General features: G+C 35.3%; 1 protein-coding gene and 1 pseudogene across 4 annotated transcripts in view; both read left to right on the top strand.

Annotated features, from left to right (window-relative positions):
• Nucleotides 1-793: 793 nt before the first annotated feature.
• LOC111795868 lies at nt 794-3,546 on the top strand (annotated as a pseudogene).
• Nucleotides 3,368-23,481, top strand: part of LOC111795867 (probable protein phosphatase 2C 51) — a 24,940-nt gene continuing 4,826 nt past the window's right edge. For 2 of the 4 annotated variants that reach the window (XM_023678479.1, XM_023678482.1), the window contains exons 1-16: nt 3,369-3,829; nt 4,262-4,520; nt 5,114-5,219; nt 5,299-5,440; nt 6,313-6,574; nt 7,058-7,425; nt 7,757-7,830; nt 8,509-8,659; nt 9,396-9,567; nt 11,900-12,119; nt 12,799-13,293; nt 15,092-15,149; nt 16,277-16,364; nt 16,759-16,833; nt 16,962-17,045; nt 19,075-19,218. In XM_023678479.1, the coding sequence (XP_023534247.1) occupies nt 3,541-3,829; nt 4,262-4,520; nt 5,114-5,219; nt 5,299-5,440; nt 6,313-6,574; nt 7,058-7,425; nt 7,757-7,830; nt 8,509-8,659; nt 9,396-9,567; nt 11,900-12,119; nt 12,799-13,293; nt 15,092-15,149; nt 16,277-16,364; nt 16,759-16,833; nt 16,962-17,045; nt 19,075-19,218 (2,987 nt within the window). In that variant the 5' untranslated portion in view covers nt 3,369-3,540. Of the gene's footprint in view, nt 3,830-4,261; nt 4,521-5,113; nt 5,220-5,298; nt 5,441-6,312; nt 6,575-7,057; nt 7,426-7,756; nt 7,831-8,508; nt 8,660-9,395; nt 9,568-11,899; nt 12,120-12,798; nt 13,294-15,091; nt 15,150-16,276; nt 16,365-16,758; nt 16,834-16,961; nt 17,046-19,074; nt 19,219-23,481 lie in introns of those variants that run through there. The other 2 variants (XM_023678480.1, XM_023678483.1) reach the window with 2 other exon arrangements.

The following is a 23,481-nucleotide window of genomic DNA, read 5'->3' as shown; positions in this document are numbered from 1 at the left end:
ATATTATTTGAACCCATTAACTTTACCTTTTCCGTTACACAATTCTAAAATCTAACCATTGAAGAGTAAATTTGATCAAATTCATTAAACGTCTTGTTTTGATTTTCACATTTTATCTTAATGTGATCTCATAAATTTTGATAATGCCATTAAATTAATATTTGGCACATCTAACATTGCCTTTCTTAGCCCATATATTATGTTCTTAATTGCTATCAAGCATGTTAGGGAGAAAACTAGGGTTTTATTATGAAAAGGAAGAGAATCTATATATATAAGAAAAATTGAATTATATATAGATTTTAACAAGTATAATTAAACTTACTTCTATTTATTTGAGTATAGGTTGATTTATCTAACCCTTTTATTTTAAACTTTCTTGGTAATGGACCAAAATTATTTAGACTTTTTTAATTGACAAGTTACAAAGCAATATACATTCAATATTAAAGTTGGGAAACAAAATTAAAATTTTTTAAAATAAAAAGGTATTTATCGAATTTAGTAAACCATGTTATTGGAGGGTTTTAAATAATATTTGTTATAAAATTTATTTAAAAAATTGAGTAAAAAGAAGAGTGGCAGGAAATTATGGTTTAGGTCACATCATTAACTAATAAATCCATTATTGAGTTAGCTTCCGATAATATTATTATTTATTTGATTAAATTTCATCCCAATAACTTCCACTCTTATTATTATTTATTTGATTAAATTTCATCCCAATAACTTCCACTCTTATGAACGGTTAAACAGATGTTGGGTATACATTTGGAAGCAGAGAAAGGGGAGATGTTGGGTATAACTTACAACAACATTTGGAAGCAGAGAAAGGGGAGATGTTGGGTATAACTTACAACAACATTTGGAAGCAGAGAAAGGGGAGAAGGGGCGAGCGGGAACTGAAATTGGCGCGCTGGGCTATGTCTGTGCTGTGCTATGTCTGTGCTGTGCTACTGTTGTTATGGCCGTTTGCGGTAAACCAGGAAGAAGAGGTTCCAATGTTTCCATCTCCTTCAACCCCTTTTCTCATTTATTCCTCTACTTTTCTTCTGCTCTTCTCATCTTCAACCTCCACCCTCTTTCCACAATCATCTACTCCTTTTTCTTTTCTTCTTTTTTTCTCTCTTAGCTTGTGTGGAGAAAGTAAGCAATGGGAAAGGAGCCGCTTCAAGTTCTAAATGCACTTGATGTTGCCAAAACACAATGGTACCATTTCACGGCTATCATCATTGCTGGAATGGGATTCTTCACTGATGCATATGATCTTTTCTGCATATCCCTTCTCACCAAGTTACTTGGACGCATTTACTATCATGTTCATTGCCTCCCAACGTTGCTGCTGCGGTTAATGGTGTCGCATTTTGTGGAACGCTATCAGGGCAACTCTTCTTTGGCTGGCTGGGTGACAAAATGGGGCGAAACCGAGTTTATGGCATCACTCTAATGATGATGGTTATATGCTCCATAGGCTCAGGCATTTCCTTCGGCCACAATTCACAATCTGTCATCACTACTCTCTGCTTTTTCCGATTCTGGCTCGGCTTCGGCATCGGTGGCGACTACCCTCTTTCTGCAACCATCATGTCTGAATACTCTAATAAAAAGACTCGCGGTGCATTCATCGCTGCAGTGTTTGCTATGCAGGGGTTTGGAATTTTGGGCGGAGGCATATTTTCCATTATCGTCTCTTTGGCATTTAAGGCCAAGTTTGATGCTCCCCCTTATGCCGTTGATCCAATTGCCTCCACTGTGCCCCAAGCGGATTACGTTTGGAGGATTATTGTGATGGCTGGAGCTTTTCCAGCTGCTCTTACTTACTACTGGAGGACCAAAATGCCCGAAACTGCACGCTACACAGCTCTTGTAGCCAAAAATACAACTCAGGCTGCATCAGACATGTCAAAAGTTCGCCACATGGACATTGAGGTAGAAGCACAACAACCTACTCAGCTGACACCAAATGCAAACGCATATGGCTTGTTCTCAAAAGAGTTTCTTCGTCGCCATGGAACTCACTTACTTGGAACTACAACTACTTGGTTCTTGCTTGACATTGCCTTCTACAGTCAGAACTTGTTCCAGAAAGATATATTCAGTGCAATTGGATGGATTCCTCCCGCAGCCACCATGAATGCTATTGAAGAAGTTTACAGAATATCAAGGGCTCAAACACTCGTTGCTCTCTGCAGTACTGTCCCAGGCTACTGGTTCACGGTGGCTTTCATTGACAAGATGGGAAGATTTGCGATTCAACTTATGGGATTCTTCTTCATGACAGTCTTCATGTTTGCTCTAGCCATTCCATACCATCACTGGACTCTGAAGGACCAACATATTGGTTTCGTCATCCTCTATTCGTTAACGTTCTTCTTTGCAAATTTCGGACCGAACGCAACAACCTTTGTTGTCCCAGCTGAAGTATTTCCAGCACGATTTCGTTCTACTTGCCATGGTATATCATCGGCGTCTGGAAAACTTGGAGCTATGGTGGGTGCATTTGGTTTTCTATATTTGGCTCAAAACCAGGACAAGAGCAAAACTGATGCAGGATATCCTCCTGGCATTGGAGTCCAGAACTCGCTTCTGTTGTTGGGTGGACTTAACTTGTTGGGAATCCTGTTTACTTTTCTGGTGCCCGAAGCGAAAGGAAAATCGTTGGAAGAGATGTCGGGCGAGAACGAAGATGGAACCATTCAAGAATTGGTGAGCCGGGCATGTACCAATTAGACAGTCAGTCTTCTCATATGTTTAAAGATTCTACTTATGGGATGGGATTCTCTTAAGAATAAAGTTACATTTCTGTGTGATTTATGTATCTTTGCAGACAGGTAGCGCGGGCCTTTATGAAAAATTGTGTTCAAAGGAAGATCATTCCAAACTCCTTGTTAACTTTTGAGAATTAAAAAAAAAGACAGGAAATAAATGCTTCTTTTTCATATGTTGGCTTGGAAAATTGTTTTTGGTCGATGCCATTGATGATGAGCTCAACTCAGTTCATGAAAGACAATACACAAAGCATGCTATGATCCATTCGGCATTGTGTTCTTCATTTCACATCATAAAAGGCAAAGTGAAGGCAGAGAAGAGAGATTGAATTAGATGAATGAGAGAACAGATTTGTTGGATGTGGAAAGAAAGTTGCATTTGGTAAGAAATACAGGCAATGGGGCCTCTTCGGATCTTAACAAATTTGTTAGCCTCTCGTGCTCTGCTGCTCACGCCTGAGCTTTTAACTACTTCCCTCACCATCCCTTGCTTCTCCCTTTTAAAGCTACCAAGCTCTCCAGTCTAGAAGTGACAGATTTTTTAAGATTTAAAATGTTTATAGAGTTTTCTTTTTTATATAACCAATAAATTATATAAGCATTTTCTTTTAATATTGAATATTTATTTAACTTTGAAATTACTCTGCTTTTCTTTTCTTCCTCTTTAGGAAAGAAGACGGTGCAAGAAACCCCGCGCCCTTGCGTTCTTCTCATCTGTTTCTCCCGCGTCCACCTCTCCAATTTCCTTCGACTTTCAGTCCCATGAGTAACCATGGCTTTTCAGAAGATCGAACTAACCCAATTATATTCGATTCTTCTATGGTTTACTGTGTACGCGATAACGTACTGCTCTTCGGAATCGTCGACGTGCTTGATGGTGTACAAGGAAGGCGGCGCTCCCGCGGTATTTCAGTCCCCGAAATGTTCTCTCTGGAAGCTCTCTGACTACACTTTTCAATCTCCCAACGCCCCCCATTGTCAAATTGCAATGCATCAGGGTCGACGAAAGTATCAGGAGGATCGCACTCTCTGTGCTCTAGATATTCGAATTCCCTTCCCAAGTACCGCTCTCTCTTCCTTGTTCGCTTCTCTGATTTGTGAATATGCATGTTCCAAATGGACGTGGGAGCTCTGTTGCAATCAACGTCTATTTGTTTAAGATTCCAGAAACCATGGAATTAGGAGCTTTGTGCATGTCCTAAACTTAGTCTATTTGTCAAAGGGATGCGTTTTCTTTATATTTGGGGAAGCCCATGCTTGGACGGTAATTTAGTGATGTTATTTCCATAGAAATGTTACTCACTTTTACGAATAGGTCTCAAGGTTTCTCTTCCAGATTGCATGTTAAATATTCCTAATGATAATTAAACAGTGTGAAATTTAATCTTCAGCTCCTTTCTTAGAATGATTAGCAGCAATCAGTTCCTTAGTGTAAGCAAGTTGCGGTTTCTTTTTTCTTCTGTTTTGGAGTCTGATATCTTTAATGTTTGTAGGTAGAACAGGTATTATGGAGGTCCCTGTGGGAATCATAGCAGTTTTTGATGGTCATAATGGAGCTGAAGCTAGTGAGATGGCTTCAAAGATATTGTTGGAGTATTTTGTGGTGCATACTTATTTTCTTCTTGATGCCACTTATTCTGGAATTTTCAAGAGACCCATTAACTCATTTTCAAATGAGAAGGAACATGGTACCAAGTTTAATGAGTACAATTGGAATGAGGAAATTAGTAACCGTGATCGGGAACTTGGAAGGTGCTTCTGCTCACAGCTTTAAATGTTTTCCATATATCGTATATCTGTAGCTATGGATTTAGAATCATTATTATTGCTACTATTATTATCATCTTGTGTTTCATCTGGAGACAAATCCATTTTCCAATAAAAGAAAAAATGTTAATTGACAAAAAGTTTTTACCAAAGAGGACCAATTAGAACCTTTAAATTTTCTCCTGTCCACAAACCTTTCTTTTCAGTTCCTTTTTCTGAAGAGATCTCATTGTTGCATTCTAGCCTCAATTCCCAACGCAAGGCCTTCACCCCGTTCATCAATTTAATTCTTCCCTCCCTCATAAATGATACAGATCTCTGCAAAGAGCTAGAGCTATCTCTACTTGATTAATCTTTTATGCAGCAGCATTGACTTCTACTAGATTGCAGCTCATGGCTTGAGCTGCAATGCCATACGTCACATATTTACACATGTATATATGTATGCATGTTTTGTGGATGGAGAGGGTTGTTAATATAAGAGGAGAGAAAATTAACTTAAAGGGCATCAGTTATGTTTATTATCTCAGTACAAGAATCTTTTATTCATTTGTGTTCAAGGTTTTATCTTTTTCCAGGCGTAAATACCTACTTCCAGCAGATTTTGCTGATGACTACCATTTGGAAATTTTGAAAGAAGCACTGTTGAGAGCTATACAAGACATTGATAAAACGTTTTCCAAGGTAGGTTGCATTTGATGTCTCTTTAATTTGTGTTAGAGTTGTTGCATTGGATGCTGACATAATCTATTGAATTATGAAGGAAGCACATAAAAATAATCTGGTTTCGGGTTCTACTGCTACTGTTATATTATTGGCAGATGCACAAATTTTGGTTGCAAACATTGGTGACTCGAAGACTTTTTTGTGCTCTGAAAAATTTCAGTCACCTGCTGAGGCTAAAGGTCAGAAGGAAAGCTCTTGAGATTAGATTGTATTAAATATGTGCCATCCATGTGCATCTCCATGTGCATTGGACTGGTCTTCTTTTCAGATCGAACCATGAAACTGAACTAAACTCTGTATAACCTGGTTTCCAACTTTTATTCTTCTTACTTCTTCTTAAGTCAGTTGTCTAGAAACTAATAATTTGGTTTTGTTTGGTTCATGCGTATGCTTTTCTTTCCTTTTAATATAAACTATTTTGGTTCCCATAACATATTTCGTTTTGGTTTCCAAAACCACAAATGCGTACCCTGGATGCATGGGTTCTTTGACTCTCTTGTCACTGTTGTTGAGGGTTTCCAGCCTGCAATATTTATTATATAGTATTACTGAAATATAGAATTGAAACTTGTTTTCAATACATTTAAAGACGAAAGACAAATTGACCTAACCAATTAACTATAGTCTGGTTTGGTTTGTTGTAGTAGTGTGGTTTGGTAATCTAGTGACAGGAGACCCTCCACATATCTCCACATGATCTACTTTGGACATAAACCCTCATGTCTTCGCTTTGGTTTCATCCAAAAGGCATTCCATAGATTTGTTGATTAACAAAATTTATTACCATGGTTTAGGTTAGAAAATACCAACCTTTTCTGATTGAATGTTGAAAAAGTTGAGTCCCATTTAAGCTAAGTTTTGAAAAACTTCAGCTACAAGTTCATTAGTTGAGTACTTCTTATGGTTATCATATTTTAAATGATCGGTCCATTATCTTAACAATCTTCTTTCTCTCTCTTCCACTGACCCTTAGGCTCTCCTTTTAAACTCTTGTCTGTGATCCAAAAAGAACTATCTTCTTTCTCATGTCAATGAAATCGTTGAATTGCAGCTACCTTTTTACGGTTATACAAGCAAAAAAGATATAGTGGTGCCTCACGTGCAAGGGGCTATGGAAATTCTAAACCAGACTCATTTGATGGGCTGACACATTTTTATGCCAAAGAATTGACTAGGGATCACCATCCTGATAGAGAGGATGAAAGATCTAGGGTGGAGATTGCTGGGGGTCACGTTGTTGATTGGGGTGGTGTACCTCGAGTAAATGGTCAGTTGGCTATAAGCAGAGCAATTGGTGATGTGTCTTTTAAAAGGTAAAATCTAAAATCATAATAACTATCCTGCTTTGAGGGAGCGTTTCACTTTAGTTTACCATAGATTTTGTACTTGATGCAAACATATCTATGAATCTGGGCAATGTAATATTAATAACTATGGGGAATCTATAATCATCAATATTCCTACCAATGTAATATTAATAACTATGGGGAATCTATAATCATCAATATTCCTACCAATGTAATATTAATAACTATGGGGAATCTATAATCATCAATATTCCTACCAATGTAATATTAATAACTATGGGGAATCTATAATCATCAATATTCCTACCAATGTAATATTAATAACTATGGGGAATCTATAATCATCAATATTCCTACCAATGTAATATTAATAACTATGGGGAATCTATAATCATCAATATTCCTACCAATGTAATATTAATAACTATGGGGAATCTATAATCATCAATATTCCTACTGAGTAACTTATTTACTTTATTCAATTATCAGCTATGGAGTTATATCTGCACCAGAAGTGACTGACTGGCAACCTTTGTCTACCAACGATAGCTATTTGGTGGTTTCATCTGATGGCATTTTTGAGAAGTTGAGCTCACAAGATGTTTGTGACTTGTTGTGGGAAATACACAATGATCGTATGTCAATTTCCGAGCATTCTCCTTCATGCTCATACTCATTGGCGGAATGCATCGTTAGTACGGCCTTTGAAAGAGGCAGTATGGATAACATGGCTGCTATTGTGGTTCCTTTAAGATCTGCTATTTCTTCTCAGAGGTTTCAGGAGGGGAGGTTTGTTGTGCAGAGGGACTCAAGTTTTCCCATATCTGGAATAGAAAAGCTTATTAAAGAGCACTCAGGTAAATTTTTTGGACCGTTAAAATTATAATGTGTACGTGGATATATGACTTACAGATGAAAGGAATCTCAGCTCATAGAATCTCCGTTTTTTGTAACTTTGAGATTATTTTATACATTTTTATATATTTTTGAACAAGAAATTGATCTTTTCATTGAAAACATGAACAAAGACTAATGTTCATAAGATATAACTCCAAGTTGAACTTTCTTATCAAGTTGAATATTCTTTTAGGTTTGTACTTTAGGTACTTACATGGAAGATGATAATCTAGTTATTTTTGTGATTATTTATATGCTTCAAATTCATTTTTCTTTTATTTCGCTTATCAGCCAATAGCTTCTCTTCCAATGCTGTGCAATTGGAGCATTCTCATCCAGTCATGTCCAAGTTCAAGAGACTATTAGTAAGGCTTAAAGAAAAAAGTTTATTTGATATGTTTTCCTTTCTTAAAGATATGTCATTTTAAAAACTAATGTAATAATTTTACTTTAAATGGCTATTGTTTTAGTTCAAAAGATGGAGGAATGGCAGATTTTGATGGGGGAGAAAAAAAAAAAAATCTTTCTTTTTCCTTCGAAATAATTGATTTTAATGCTAGAAGTAATCGTTTGGAACAATTTCCTTCTTTTTTCACATTTAGCATGGACATCAAATTCATGGTCGACAATTTAGTGGGCAGTCTTATGGTCATATCATTTCTTCTTCTTTGCAGTTTATATGCGAATGTTTCCTTTTGGTTGAATATTTGAGTTGCCTTTACGTCCATGCAATTTTTTCTTCTTGATCTGTTGATAGATTGATTCCATCCTCAGTGAGGAGGTCCTTTGCACCTTTTAGTTAGGTATTTATGAATGAAATTCTGTTATGATGAAATGAGCTTTTCCTTTATTTACCAGTGGCAAAATTGATTTTTTCAGGAGGTATTAGACTTTCCAGTCATCTCTCTCCTTTCTTTTTCTGCAGTATTTATAGCCCTGTTCACTGAAAAAACTTCTTCCTTCAAGTGTGTCAAGGTTACTGTATGCATTGTTTATGATTCCGTTTTGTTAAAATCTGGTTTATGGTCGGTGACATGGTCTAGGTTGAAGGAAGACACAATAAGCTGGGATGTTTTTATCTGTCTGAGAATCTGGATGAATACAAGGATTATGTGTTGAGGACTCAAACTGATGAAGAAGAATATTTATGTGATCTACCCCACGCTCTTCCAGAGTCCCTCAATCAGCCATATGGTAAATGAAGTTTTTAATTCTTGTTAAGTGTTGTTTTCAGGCTGACGACCAGATTCCATAAGTTTGCATGTTCTGGAAACTTCTTAGTCAGGGAAGGGATGAAGTCCTCTGTTGTAGATTATGAACCATTTTCTTTCTTCAACTTTAGTGCCAATACATCTTACGTTCTCTAATCTATTATTGGTCAACTACATATTTGAGCTGAAACGTATGAGCACCGTACAGTAGAGAAGAGTGTTTTGATTATAATGCTTAAGAAACTGACACACAATAGCTCGTTTGTATTTGTTTCTCTTCCCTTTATATTTCTCCCCGCCCTCCTTTTTTTTTTTTTTTCATGATCGCTGGTCTGTCTAATGATTTTGAAAATGACACATGATATTTTTGGTTGGAAAGGAAGTGGCAATTTTTCTCAGAACGTTTCTAATTTTTCCTTTTTGGTATTTAAATAGATCGTTTCTTTTTTGGTTTTTCTCCTTTGGCTTGTTGTGGGAATTTTCTTTCCTCTTCATGAGTGTTTTTCCAATTCTATTCAGACATTCTTAGTTTTCTCCATGCTGTACTGTAGCTTTCTCCACTCTTCTTCTTCTTCTTCTTCTTCTTCTTCTTGCATGTTTCTTTCCTTCTATCTTGAAACTCTTTTAAGTTTTCTCCATTCTGTACTGTAGTTTTCTCCACTCTTCCTTTTCTTCTTGTAGCCTGTCACTCTTTAAGTTTTCTCCATCGTATACTATAGGTGGATCTTTAAATGTGTACAATGACCAAAGCTTGTGCTTTCATCTTGGAGCTAAAGATCAGTGCTTTCATCCTGAAGGCTTTGCTAGTTTTATTGGTTTGCTTGAATCAATTCCTTTCCACGATCCTGGTTCAGATTATCAACTATTTGAGCATCCACCACCTATATTGAGGTAGGATAATTTTTCTGGTATTTTTTTGTTTGTTTATTTCTTTTTGATGGAAGAAAAATAGTTATGTTGGTAAGTTAAAGATGATTGTAAAAAACTCAAAAGGATAAGGATTTCTCGTAGGAAAAGAATTATAAGAAGTTACCCCATCTAGAACTAATTGAGGCAATTAAAAATCTAAAATCTAAAAATTTACACTTCGAAACCAGCAATGAAAAATAATTTTATATTAATGTCATCATAATTTCTAGTTTGTCTTTAAACCTATGGTAAACAATGTTTAGTAGCAATTACATTTACATGACATCAAGATAGCATCAGTGATGGACCGCTGCCCATAGTTGCTTTAGAATTACTAAAACAATATTGAATGGAGGATTAGGATAGATGAGTGGAAAGGGAGTGCTTCATTTCTAAAGATTTTTGTATTGGAGTATTTTTTTTTGCATTTAGTGGGTCGATTTTTTTTGTGGACTTTTTTTTTCCTTTTCTTTTCTTTTTGGTATGTTTTGTATATTCTTTCATTTTTTTTTTTTTCTTGAAAGCTTGGTTTCTTACATCTTGATGCAAATTCTAGTAAATTTAGAGTCATTTTTTGAATCCTGTTAGTCCGCTGTTGGATATCTCATCTCCCCCTCTTTTGATAATGAAATGTCCATTTCGTGTGTATATATACGGATCCAGTACTTGAGCAGGTTTATCTAATACTACCTATATGTCCATACGGGCCTCCATCAAATGCTTGCTACCTACATGGGCCCTCATAATAGCCCTTTCACGCTTACTCCTTCCTATCGCTCCCTTCTACCCTTTCTCGTCCATACACATTTATAATCAGGGTTTATCACAATCCTTTTTTGTGGGGGATAGGAAATGTGAAAATATATTGATAAAAAAGGCTCATTACAAAAAAGGGAGTGAGCTATCCCCACCAACCGACTTGGATTACATAAAAGAGGCCTAGTTGGCAGTGATATTCACAAGATTGTAGTTACGTAACTCATTAGATAAAGTCTACCAAGTAGAGGCAAGGACAGTCACTAAGTCCCACCCATGAAGTTGGTCGCCAAACCCTAGAAAGCTCTTTGTTTCCTCTCAATTCCAAGCCTCCATTAGGCCGTAGATACCATTGATCCCATCCCTTAAACTGAGGCCTGCCACTTGAAAGGAGAACCACCCAGTTGCTGGAGACTGCATCCTTGCAACCGAGTTGGGACACCAACTCAAACCAAAAGTATGCAGAAGCTTGGCCCGCCTGCATTAGTAACTCTGCAAAGAAAGAACAGATGGTGATGATTTTCAGATTGGGTTAACACAAACGCACAGCTGGGGGAAATCAGGAAACTGTGAAGCAATTTTTAGAGCTTATCACAAGTTTTTAGTGTTTCCTGAAATCCCATCCTATTATTGGGAGTAAGGGAGCTAACTACGAGTGTTTATAATTCCTTCTTGGGTGAGTATTCCACCATTGTGCTTCCATGGACCAAACTTGCTGGACCTACAGATTGGAGGGACAAACATAATCTCTGTTTAAGATTGTGATATATTTGACCTTGCAAATATCAGGCTTAAACAGAGCTTTTATATACTACACTGCAAGGAGGACTGAAAACCTTAGCAGAAAAGAAAATTGGTTTGGCTTGAAGTGAGGAGTTGGTTTTGAGCTAGTTTCTAAGCAGGGTAATAGCATTCTTGATGACGAAAGAGTTAGAGAAGAAATCTTGGGAACTGAATCATCAGTTCTCAATTCAGCAGACTGTCTTCAAAAGAGTGTGCCATATGTCCTTCTCTCCTTTCTCCTTCTTGGTGCTTAATGTGCAAGACTACTTCAGAATTTCAGTGTCATTTGTCTGGCTGTTGTTCTTTCGCAAAAAACAAAACAATATTGGAATTTAATTTTGGAGTGCTTCGGTTGGAATATGGTTACTCGGGGGACATCCATAGGGAGACAATAAGACATTGTGGATTGCTTTCAACCCTTCTTTTTTTTGGTCTCATTGGTATGAAAGGAACAAGAGAATCTTCAAGGACAAACATTCATCATTTGATGGTTTTATGCATTTGGTTTTATTCAATGCTCCTTATTGGTTAAATGTTCACACCCTTTTAACAGTTGTAGTCTTTCTTCTTAAATTTATAATAGGATCCTATATACTGCATTTACGCATGTTAAACTTACATGGGAAATTTTTGCATAATTTATATTTTCCAGAGAGCACACACAATGAGCACACACGTGTATATATTTAACTGTAGACACTTCAAGATTTTAATCCTATTCCTTGTTGATATTTGTTTATAGTACAATCAATAAACTCTCCCTTGTGGTCTTTAGGTATGTGTTAAAGAAAAGGTTTGGTCAGGGTTCCTATGGCGAAGTATGGCTGGCTTTTCATGGGAACTGCCAGGAAGCTTTTACTCCAGTAGGAGAGAATATTTATGATTCGTGCAACTCATCTTTTGGAGATGCCAATGCCAGAAACGGTAGATACTCTTCAAATAGTTCTCAAGCCTATGCTCTGGAGGATAACGTGTTCATCATGAAACGTGTAATGGTAATTCTTTTAGATGCTGTGATTTTCACTTATTCACTTAAGATCCCATGATGGTTCTTTTCACCCACATTAGTCTCTAAAACGTGACCTGTGGGATGTGTTTTACTTCAATCAATTACTTTCACCTGCATCATTAGCATGACAATCGATACTACCTTGGGTTAATCTAAACTAAATGCAATAAAAAAGTTTTTAAGAGAATTATGAAATTATTTAATTCTGGGAAAATTGAAAAAGCCACTCATGAAGCATGATGGTTGTAACAATTGCACTCCTAAACTTTCCAGTGTGAAAAACAAATCCTCAAACTTTGAAGAGTGAAAAAATTGGACCCTTAAACTTTGAATGGTAAAATCAAACCCTCAATCTATCATAAATGTTGAAATTGGGGCAAAAATCTTTTACATCTTAAACGGAACCTTCCTCAAATGTGTGTCAAATGAATTAATATTGAAGTCCTAGAATAAGTAAAGATATGACTACTCAAGGTGTGCTGTAGTGATGTTAGTTCTTAGTTATAACTGATCATTCATGTGGAAAGTATCTTATGTATTCAAAGGAAATCTATTTTGGAAGGTTAATTGTAGTATAAGTGTTATATATAGTGCGGAAGTTGTCTATCAATAAATGCATGTTGCAAAAATTGTTACTTGCATGATGAGTTAATGTTCATGAACAGGTTGAAAGAGGTGCTGGAGTCTATTTGAGTGGCTTACGGGAGAAATATTTTGGTGAAATATTTTTGAATGCTTCTACGCGACTTGAAGATGTGTTATCGACTGGAACATCAAACTTTGTCTTTGAAAAGTCACCATGGGGATCTAAAGACTTATTGGTAAAGGATGAATCCCTGAGTTATAAATTAGGGGAAACTAGGCAGTTTAAAAATGCTTTCCCGAATCAGTTTGGACCAAAGAGTGTTATGTATGAAGAAGGTTTAAACCATATTGTGAGATTTGTAGAATCTTTTGAATCCCGGTCTAACGAAATATGGCTTGTATTTCATTACGAAGGCATATCCCTCTCAAAGCTCATATATTCCATTGAAGATGCCGATGAGGAAAAAGTTGAACAAAAAAACCATGTTCAAATTTTACAACCTTCCAAGTGGTGGCATTGGTTGAAAACAACAGAAGCAGGACAAGAGGAAATGAAAAGTTTGATACGTCAGCTGGTATGTTCCTGACAATTAATATATTGTTTTTACTGGTCTTCATTCATCCAACTAAATTATTTCTCCTCTCAAATATCTTAGTAGCATTAATATATAAATTTCTTGTTAAATACTTTTTTTTAACAGAGAAAATTTCATTGATATATAAAATTTACCAATAGGGGCTCTGCAAATGAATGGTCAGACAAAACGATTCTGACTCGGATATTGTGGATGGACACCGATCCATGTAAGAGCATCCGTGCTTCATTTGAGAGCAAATATTGTCGTCCTAATATGGATGTAGATAGCAGGAAGTGTCTTCAGAGTCCTGGTAATTGTAAAAGTTCCAATTTCAGGGAACTCATAAAAGTTATTCAAAAACCATATGACTAACATGAATACAACTTTTTTCTTGAGGAAGTAAGTCAGTGTAGGGCACTTGTCTGGCATAGATAATTACGTAGCAGAGTGCTAAAGCTATACTCACTGAAATCTCACACAGATCATATCTTCATCTCTATGGTGAGCTTGCAACGAAAATTCATCAGTCCAATATGATCAACCCAGAACTTCGAACGTACAACGTGGCTTCTTCTATTGGTTGCAAACTTTGTCAAGAGGATGCCTTTCAGGCTTGGATGGACCAATCGTGCCTGGATGTGTTGCCACGGTCATAACTAGCTCAGTTTAAATCACTGTATTTGCAGATGGGTGAATCAGATAAAATGGTATCCTGTATTTTGGTGGTCGTTGGTTTCATGCTCTGTAATTATGGTAGGAAGTAGGTGCTAACCATTATTGCAGAAAGGCAGTTCAATAAAAGTTAAGGTGGAAGGGAAATAATCATAGAATGTCTGGAGCATGAAATTCAATGAGAAATAACAAATGTAAAAATTCTTCCAAGGAGTTGGAGAGACCTCGAGCTCTTGAATCCTTCTATTTCTTTCACTCCGATCTCCTGAAAGGGAATCTGAATTCAAAGCACTTGTACTAAGTCTGGAAATGTGAGCCCAAGGGCTACGGTTGCTTAGAGTTCCTTATTGCATCAGTTTCTACCAAGATTGTTGGAAACAGTTGAGAGTATCGTTTATGGTAGCCACATTTGATATACCTAAAGCACCAGGTTCTCAGGGAGGTATTCCACCTAATTAATGAGATGACTTCCTCCAGTTTTTCCTGTCAGAGCGTTGCCAACATCTTTAGTCACTCTTACAGGAGCCCTTTAAACTGGTAGGAAATTTAAGTTGGCAGCTAAAGTGAGCATTCCACATCTAGAAATATGAACTTCACTCTGGCCTCCATTTAGTCATTTTGTATTGCTTTTCCCCTAGTATTAACCATATGGTGTACTTTGTAGATTGCCACTGCCACAATCTCTTCTCTAGCGGCATTGATGCACACTGTCATCAATTTATGATGATTAACTTTAAGAACTGAAGCATGGCTAAGAATTTTGGTCATTTTTAATACCCTTTGAAACTTCAAGGGGGTCAATGAAATCAACGAAGTGTTGGTGATTAATGCCTCCGGTATTAAGTCTCCTTGAAGCTAAGTTCTTCCCTGCGGTTTTCCTTTAAATAGAAAAGAGGTAGAGGCAGGGCACCTTAATCCATTTTCTCAATTTCCCTCCAAAAGTTTTCCTCTATTCAAGAATGGCATGAAGAAAAATCACAATCTACTTTAGAAATACCTATTTTAGTATAATATTGGTGTTTTTTTTTTTCCTTGGACTTGTTTTTCTGGTGTTAGCCCTTTATCCTTGTCAGTTTTGGCAAGAAATACATGTATCTGAGACATTTATTTGAATTTTTTTCAGTTGATGGCTCTCAAGTCCTGTCATGACCGCAATATCACTCACAGGGATATAAAACCTGGTAAGGGAAACTGGCTATCCGATCAACTGTTTAGAGCAATATTTTGGCTTATATTCTCTTCTTAAGTTTTTCTCATTGCATTTATCAGCCAAATTTCTTGTTTGTTTTTGGGTGAAATCTTTACTTTATAATGGTTAAGTTACCCATCAATCCAAAAACTTGTTGAGCATATGGATTATGGTAAATTTAATGATATCAATACTTTAACACTCCCCCTCACTTGAGAGTTTGAAGATTTTTAGAAGGCCCAACAAGTGAGAATCAATATTAATTGGGGAGGAAATGAAATTAGAGCGGGTTAAACTTAGAACTTCATACTTGTTACTATGTTAAAGCACCAATCAACCCAAAATTTCAAGTGAAGAGTTTTACCAAGTGAGTCCAAGCACTAGCTAAATAGAAATGGATTCCCTCAAAAGTATAAGACCTAGATGATAATTATAGAACCTCGAGGTAAGGATGTCCACAATGAGTTAGAAATCTAACCATCTCCCAAATTACTTCCTGGGACCTCTCCACCACTCTAAAAGTTCTACTATTAACTACTTTTTGTTCTGTCCTTTGTTGCCTACGAAGGTGGTTAAGGAAAGCACTGAAAAGAACGAACTTTGTTTCTGTCAGGAAAGTGTGATTCCTGTGGAGATCTATTTATATAGAAATCATGTTCCTTTTCCAGAGGAAAAAAATTTGTATCGGCATTAATGATTAATGAATTTATAAAAAAAATTCAATCTAACAGTGAGGACCCTTTACTTGGACACTTTTTAAATAAATATAAATTAAAATAATTAAGTGACCAAATGGACGCAGGTTAGATATTTAGGCACCAACGTGTGTTGATTTTGTATTCTTTTTAAACTTTAATTGCATTATTGGGAATTCCAATTCCATTTGACAATTTTAATATCCCTGAAAGTGAACTTTTCCCTTTTAACTTGAACGTTTTCTCTTTTTTGTTCCTCTCTATAGTTTGTAATATTAGTTCTTTACCTTGTTTTTTTACCCTTTTAGCATTCTTTTCTGTGTTTTTTTGTTCTATTTTACACTTAACTTTGTTTAGTTTTTTTTAGATAGGAGTGCATATGAACTGAAATTCTTCGGCTAACTCATTAATTTTTATATTGAAGAGAACATGGTGATATGCTTTGAAGATCAGGCTACTGGAAAATGCTTGAATGGAAGTCGAAGGGGGGATGAGAACTTCTCTACTAAAATGTATCTTAAATTTTTTTGATTATTGTCATTATAATTATAATTATTCTGTTGTTTTATTGACATTGTCTTCTGCTTCATGATACTTCTATGAATGTGGGGCGAAATTTGCATTGTAGTTTCTGATGATGTCTGGTAGTTGCATTATGTTACTAGCTACCTTGGATTTCTCTTAAGTTTTTGTTCTCTTGGCAGTTTACTATATGTTTCCAGTTTCTTTTGTTTTTTCTGAGTCCAATGCACTATTGTTGGTCTTAGTCTCCGATACTCTATTTCTACTTCTTATTAATGTAGATATTCATATTTTCTTAACGCATTTTGCTTTCCATTTATATAATTTCTTTTTACTTGGATATCCTATGGTTTAGCTGACATGGGCACTTAACCAATTCTTCAGGCGCATTATTGACTTTGGTAGTGCTATTGATGAATTCACAGTCAAGCATCTATATGGGTCTGCTGGGCCTTCCAGGTATCTCATTCCCCCTTTGAGATATTAGTATTGCTTAAAATTTCTAATGAGGTTCTACCTGTATGTTCTTCATTTTTCAATGTTTAGGTGTTTGTACTGTCCATTCTTAACTAATATTTGCTTTCTAGAGTGGAACAAACTTATGATTACACACCTCCTGAAGCCTTGCTTAATTCAAGTTGGTATCAGGAGATGTCAAGTGCAACTTTGAAGTAAGTTGTGTTTCATCTGATTGCAATTAATATTTCTTATTCTTTGTTCGCATATGAAACAACTGAATATAAATATTACTTTTGAAATTACGTTTTCCTTCTCTTGTTATTATAATGATTTTGATGCTGTTAGACTAACTATGGCCGAACATAAGGTTAGTAGGGAACTTGCAAGCTTATGCAAATCTGTTGATCTAAAGTTGAATAATAGAATTTCAGAGGTAAACATCCCTTTTGATTAAGCTGGTGTAGAAGGAAAAAGGTGCCAAGGAAAGAGAGGTTCTTTCTATGGTGTCTTGCTTATAGAAGTTCAAGTACCTAGGATAAAGGGCTGAAAAGAAACCCTTATCTGACCCTCTTCCCCCAGTTTATAGAGGAAACTTTAGACACTCATTATTTATTAGTTTGCGTCTGAGTGTTGCCCCTTTACTTTGTGAAAGTTGGGATTGTAGTGTCCTCTGAAGGATATTATGGACTGGGCTCTAGAGATCCTCTCTGGGGTGGTTTTTTGCAAGCTACGGTCTTATGATTATGAAGATGTGCTATCAGAGCTCTGTTGTGATATACTGTTAGTACAGTCAGAAACAAAGATTCCGAAATCATGAGCAGCATCTTGGAATGTACAAGATCATTATTTTTGTTTGATTAGTTCATAATAGTAATAAGAACAATAATTAAAAAAAAAAAAAAAACTATGGACTGTACAAAGAGGGTTTATGCTAAGAAATTAGATCATCCTTTTTGTTTGAATAGTTTGGCTCCTTGCAATTAACCTTCGGTATCTGATTGAAGTAGGATGGAAGACAATAGGAGGATTTCTAGCCATCTAGGGTTTTTGATATGACCTTAGTGATTTATCCTTTGTAGGGGGTAATAGAGGATCTTGACCATATTCTTGAGAGTTTCTAGTTCGCATATTTGGTTTGGAGATGTTTATTCCATACGTTTGGTATTTTTTGGGTTCAGTCCAAAGAGTATAGTTTCATGCTGGAGTTTCTTCTTCACTTGTCCTTCCGTGATAAGGGTCTCTCTCTCTCTCTCTCTCTCTCTTTTTTTTTTTTTTTTTTTTTTTTTTTTTTTTTTTTTTTTTTNGGTTGGTGTTTGTGATATTATGTGAGAGAGAAACCAAATGATTTTAAGGGGATTGAGAGATCGTGGGAGGAGGTTTTGTCTCTAGTGAGGATTCATGTTTCTCTTTGAGGATCAGTGCGCACATGCTTGTGTAATTATCCTTAAGACCTTATTTTTTCATGTTGGAGTACTTTTTGGCTTTATTTTGTCTCCTTCTGTAAGGCTATCTGTTTGTATGACCTGTACATTCTTTCATTTTATCTCATTGTTTCAAGTTAAAAAAAAAAAAAGAAAAAAATGCTTTGTTTAATATTGATGTAGCTATTAAAATCATTTCTACAATTCTTCTTTTAGCAACAAAAAAAAAAAAAAAAAAAAAAAAAAAAAAAAAAAANTTAGTAAAGATCAATTTGGAACCTAAAAAAAGCTGATTATAGTGTTTAGTAAAATAATGCTGAATTGTTGTGATTTATCCCAATACTAAAATTGATATAATTTTAAATTTTGCTTATATTTTTTTAGAAAAATTGTTTAAAATTTTATCTGCATTCAATTTATGTTTAAATTTTGTTTACTCTGAATTGTTTGTTAAAATATTAGATAGAAGAATAATCATAATGAAGTGTGTTAAGATAAATTTTATTGTAGTTGTTGGATTATGCTCATATTAATTGGTGAGAAAGTAGGGTTTTAGAAATAAGATTAACCGGAGAAAACCTAGACGACAGTATATAAGTGGACAATCTTATTTTTTTTAAGAACAAAATTAGAATGTTCAAATTGGTTTGGAACAGATGTTTGATTCGCTGGAAATCCATTTATAAAATGACGGTGAATAGATTTAGCAAGGGAACGTGTCTGGCTTGTGGCTAGTATCTCTGGATAACTTTTCTTTTGTTAGGCTTTTATTTCTCTTGATGGAAAAAACAAGTTAATTATTCCCATTTCATGTTATCAGGTATGACATGTGGAGCGTTGGTGTAGTGATGCTAGAATTGATCTTAGGATCACCTAATGTTTTTCAGGTAGGTGATTTAACCCGAGTTCTTTTGGACCAGCATCTTGAGGGTTGGAATGAAGGCTTAAAGCAGCTAGCATACAAGTAAGTTCATTCTAGACGAAGTTCAGTGATCTTGTTGTCAGTTATAGTTTTTATTTTATAAATTAGCTGCGGATATGGTTTATTTCACCAATAATGATGTTTTCCCAGTGTTCCTTTCTGAGGTGGCCTACTTTTAAAATTCTGAAGCCTCAAATAGGACCATTATGCAGTCTCAAAATTTCTCTGCATACAAACAGCAGATATCTGGTTTCCCAGAACTGCATCACAGAATTAGACGGTTGTTTGTAGGATCAAAAGTTTTGACGTGCATAATGAAAACTGGGACTTGGTTTTTTTAAAGCCAGATCTTCCAAGTTGGTTTATCGTATGTGATCCCAAGGTTTTGAAAAAGTTAGATTTAGTCCCTATGCTTTAAAATTTGAAAATTAGTACCGTTGGATAAAATCCTCATAAACCATCCTTATGGTAGGGACTATTTAGAAGAGTCTATCTAGTCATACGGACTATTTATTAGGTTTTATCAAACCGTTAGGACGATTTTTAACTTTTGAAATCATGAGAACTAAGTTACATGTTTATTCCTTGTAACTTCAAATTTGTGTCTAATAGGTCATTGAACCTTTAATTTTATGTTCTACAGGTCCCTAATAATAGATCTCTTAACTATTGATTTCAATTTTAACTTTTAATAGATTCTTGATCTTTCAATTTTATGCATGATAAATTTGACATGTTTTAAAATTCACGGATTTTTGTATATAGAAGTGAAAGGTTCGCCCTATTAGATACAAAATTCAATTTTATGTCTAATAGATTGGCTAATTTTAGAAAATATTGAATATGTCAGGGATGAATTATAAGACAAATTTGAAAGTTCAAAGATCTATTAAATATTTTGAAATCGAGAGACCTTTTTAGACGTAAAATTGAAAGTTTAGGGACCTATTTAAAACATTTAAAAGTTTAGACCTATTAGAACAAAATTGTTAAAGCTTAGAGATCTATTTGACACTCCAGTGTAGAGACTTATTAGACAAAAATATGAATGTTTAAGGATTAAACTTATAATTTAAAATGTCTTTTGCATTTTTGTGCATCTTTCCTCTTTAGTTTTATTGCTTGCAACGATCACTTTATTGATGAAATATTAAAAGAAAAAAATTGTCGCAAGTCTAAATTAGGTTGCTGCTTTTTTTTTTTTTTATAATCAATTTTCAGAGAATTACATGTCTAGAGAAAGGTTAACTAAATGGATAATCTAAATAAATTCCTAGAGGTTAGGTAAATCTAAATAATAATGTCTAGATACTAGTAACTAAATAACTAAATCTAAATAATGGGATTACACAAATATCTTTCTACAAAAGTTAGTGTAACCTATCAACTTAATCTTTTTAACTTGGTTAGTGGTAATTTAACATGGTATTAGAGTAGGAGGGTCACAATAAATCTTTTGTAATACTCCCTTTTTTGTCATTCTCGTTATCCAAGATTGGAGGCCTTTCTTGAATACTCCTTCCCCTTAGGTCCTTTTAACTTTTCCGGAGGGAACACCATGATAATCATATTGTAGGGTTAGATATTTCATTTTATGATGTGGAGTTTGTACAAATTTCTAATCCTAAGCTTAAGCATCTAGTTGCTTTCAGTTTCTACTCAAGTCTCATTCTTTTAGACTGAGTAACTTTCTTGTAATGAGGGATGGGACTCCTTTCGGTGAACTTGTATTTTTGTTTGCCCTTATACATTCTTTCATATTTCTCTATGAAATCCCAGTTTCTTACATAATTTTTTTTTATTACTTTTAGATCCCTCTGACTTAAAAGTTCCACAATAGTTCACTGTTGACCATTACCTCCCTCTGATTTATGTTCTCAATGATTTTCTGTAGACTGGTATCTCGTAGTCTTTGTTTGATTTGCGGATGAATTTTCCTTTTTTTACCCTTCTTTGGTTTGAGCTTTTTCCAGCTTTAGCAATTTTCATGTCAGGTATAGGTCCCATGATTATGTGAAGATCAAATCCTTCCATTTTGCACTGCTTATCTTGCTTTAAGATTGTTTTTTCCTTCACCAACTATTTTTCTAAATATTTTCTCTATTAAAGTTCCACTAAATAAAGTAGCGAGGCCAGGCAACATAATAATCAACTTTTTTTCAAATGAAATACCAGCTTTCATATCTGATTAATGAAATACAAAGCATGGACCAGTCAAAGAAAAGCTCAAAACAGAAAAGTCCACAGAGATATAAGAATGGCAGTCTATTCTCATATTTCTCATTGGGATTTTTTCCCCACGTTTATACCACCTTACCAGCATTGGTTATTGCGTACTTATGATATTTATTTGCTTAATTTTGGTTTTTTTTCTGTCACCTGTTGGATAGGGAATCTTTGGATGTGTCTGCACTTCTCTCTCTTCTGGAAGATGCCCATCCTCGCTTCATTTGTATAGATATTCATTTTTTTTCTATAGATATTCATTCTTCTCGTTGTGGTAGGTGAAAATTTCTAAGAAGGTTAATTTTTTTTTTCTTGGTAGTCTTACCTGGGAGAGTCAACACTATTAGAGTGCATTAGGAACACTTCCCTCTTGTTAGGGCCATATTGGCGAATTCTTTGTAGGGGGTGTTCGAGACTTTGGGTCATATCCTTTGGAGATGGATTTTGCTCTCTTGATGTGGAACTTATTTATGGAGGCATTTGGTGTGTGCATGACTCAAAATGCTCCCAGATTTTTATTTTCCCTATTTTATGTATCATTTGACTAGAAAGGAACGGGAAGATTTTTAGAGGGTTGGAGAGGTCGTGAAAAAAGATGTCGGCTCTTGCCCAAGTGTAATCCCTCTTTGAGTGTCTGTCTGAAGTTTTTTTCAACTATCCTATCAGCTTTGTTATTTTTTATTGGAGCTGTTCTTCTATGGCGTTAGGTCTTTAGGTCTTTAGGTGTTGGTTCGACTCTGTTTTTGAGTGGTGTTTTATGTCTCTTTTGTGTTATTTCTTTATTCTCTTTCGGTAAGAAAAAAGATTCTCATATTTCTTTCTAGTAAGATATTGTAGAGAGTAGCAAAGAAAAATTTCTTCCAAAAAGCCACCTCTTGCATTACAAAAAATGTTCAAGTATAACATATTCTGACAACCTCTACTTAAGTAGATTTTTATTGATTTGAAACTGTGTTGTGATACGACACATAAACCTTTCAGATGCTTAATGAAAAATCCACACAACAGTCGACCATTTAGGTAAATTCCAAACAATAAACACGAAGTACAAGCTAAATGAACTGTATTCAATAATAAAATCTCCAACCATGGTCGACCACTTAGGTAAAGCCCAAACAACAAACACAAAACACAAGCTAAGTTAAAAGTACACGATAATGAAATCTCCAACCATGGCCAATGTAAGCATGGCCTAACATTACTCAAAGCTGTCATCTCTGCAGACATGCATTAGGCTTTAACCATTGAGACTCTTTGGACAAAGTCTGGCAAATCCTCCCTAAAACAACCAAAGAGACATGTGATCGTTCGAGGCCTTTTGAGGTTCTTACTTATACTTCAAGGATCCTTTCCACTTTTAAGCGATGTGGAATTCAGCCTGTTTTCCTTGTTGAATAATAACCATCAGATGCTCAACTGAAAACTAAACTAGCAACCTTGTAGTTATCAGTTGTGTGCTTTCCTTTGAAGAGAAGAAAGTAAAGGACTTCTTACAATAGCGCTAGAGAGTTGTTTAACATGTGGGGCTTAATTGTTCATATTTAGTTATTTATTTATATTTGTAGAAACCAATGAATTTATTATAAAAAAGTCAAGATAAGCTTGGGATTATAATTATTCTTTAAGTTGAAGAAAGCTAAAATGATTTGTTGTGAGGGAAAAGAAAGAAAAAGAAGTGTTCCATCTGTTAGGCTATGGAGCCTGATACTTATTTATAGCTTGGTCAACGGTTATATCCGGTAAAGCTATATTTGGTAAAGCTATATATAGTAAAGCTATATATGGTAAAGCTAAATCCGGTAAAGCTATATATGGTAAATAACTATATATAGTAGATGGCTAAATCTGGTAAAGCTATATATAGTAAAATATACCCTATATATATCTGGTCCGGTATAGCTTTGAGAATGTACTTTTCTATTCTCTGTACTCTCTTGTTGTACATGCCTGAAGTCATCAATAAAAAATCCTTTTAGCCAGAGTTCTCCTTGCAACTTCTCTCTATCCTTCTCTTTGTGTTCATCTAGATCGAGCGTGTGCGTTGTTGTGCGATCCTAACAACTGGTATCGATCCTAACA

Source organism: Cucurbita pepo, chromosome LG05 (assembly GCF_002806865.2).
Source record: "Cucurbita pepo subsp. pepo cultivar mu-cu-16 chromosome LG05, ASM280686v2, whole genome shotgun sequence".
Classification (NCBI taxonomy): Eukaryota; Viridiplantae; Streptophyta; class Magnoliopsida; order Cucurbitales; family Cucurbitaceae; genus Cucurbita; species Cucurbita pepo.
The sequence above is the reverse complement of the archived record's forward strand: the minus strand, read 5'-3'. Positions and strand labels throughout refer to the sequence as shown.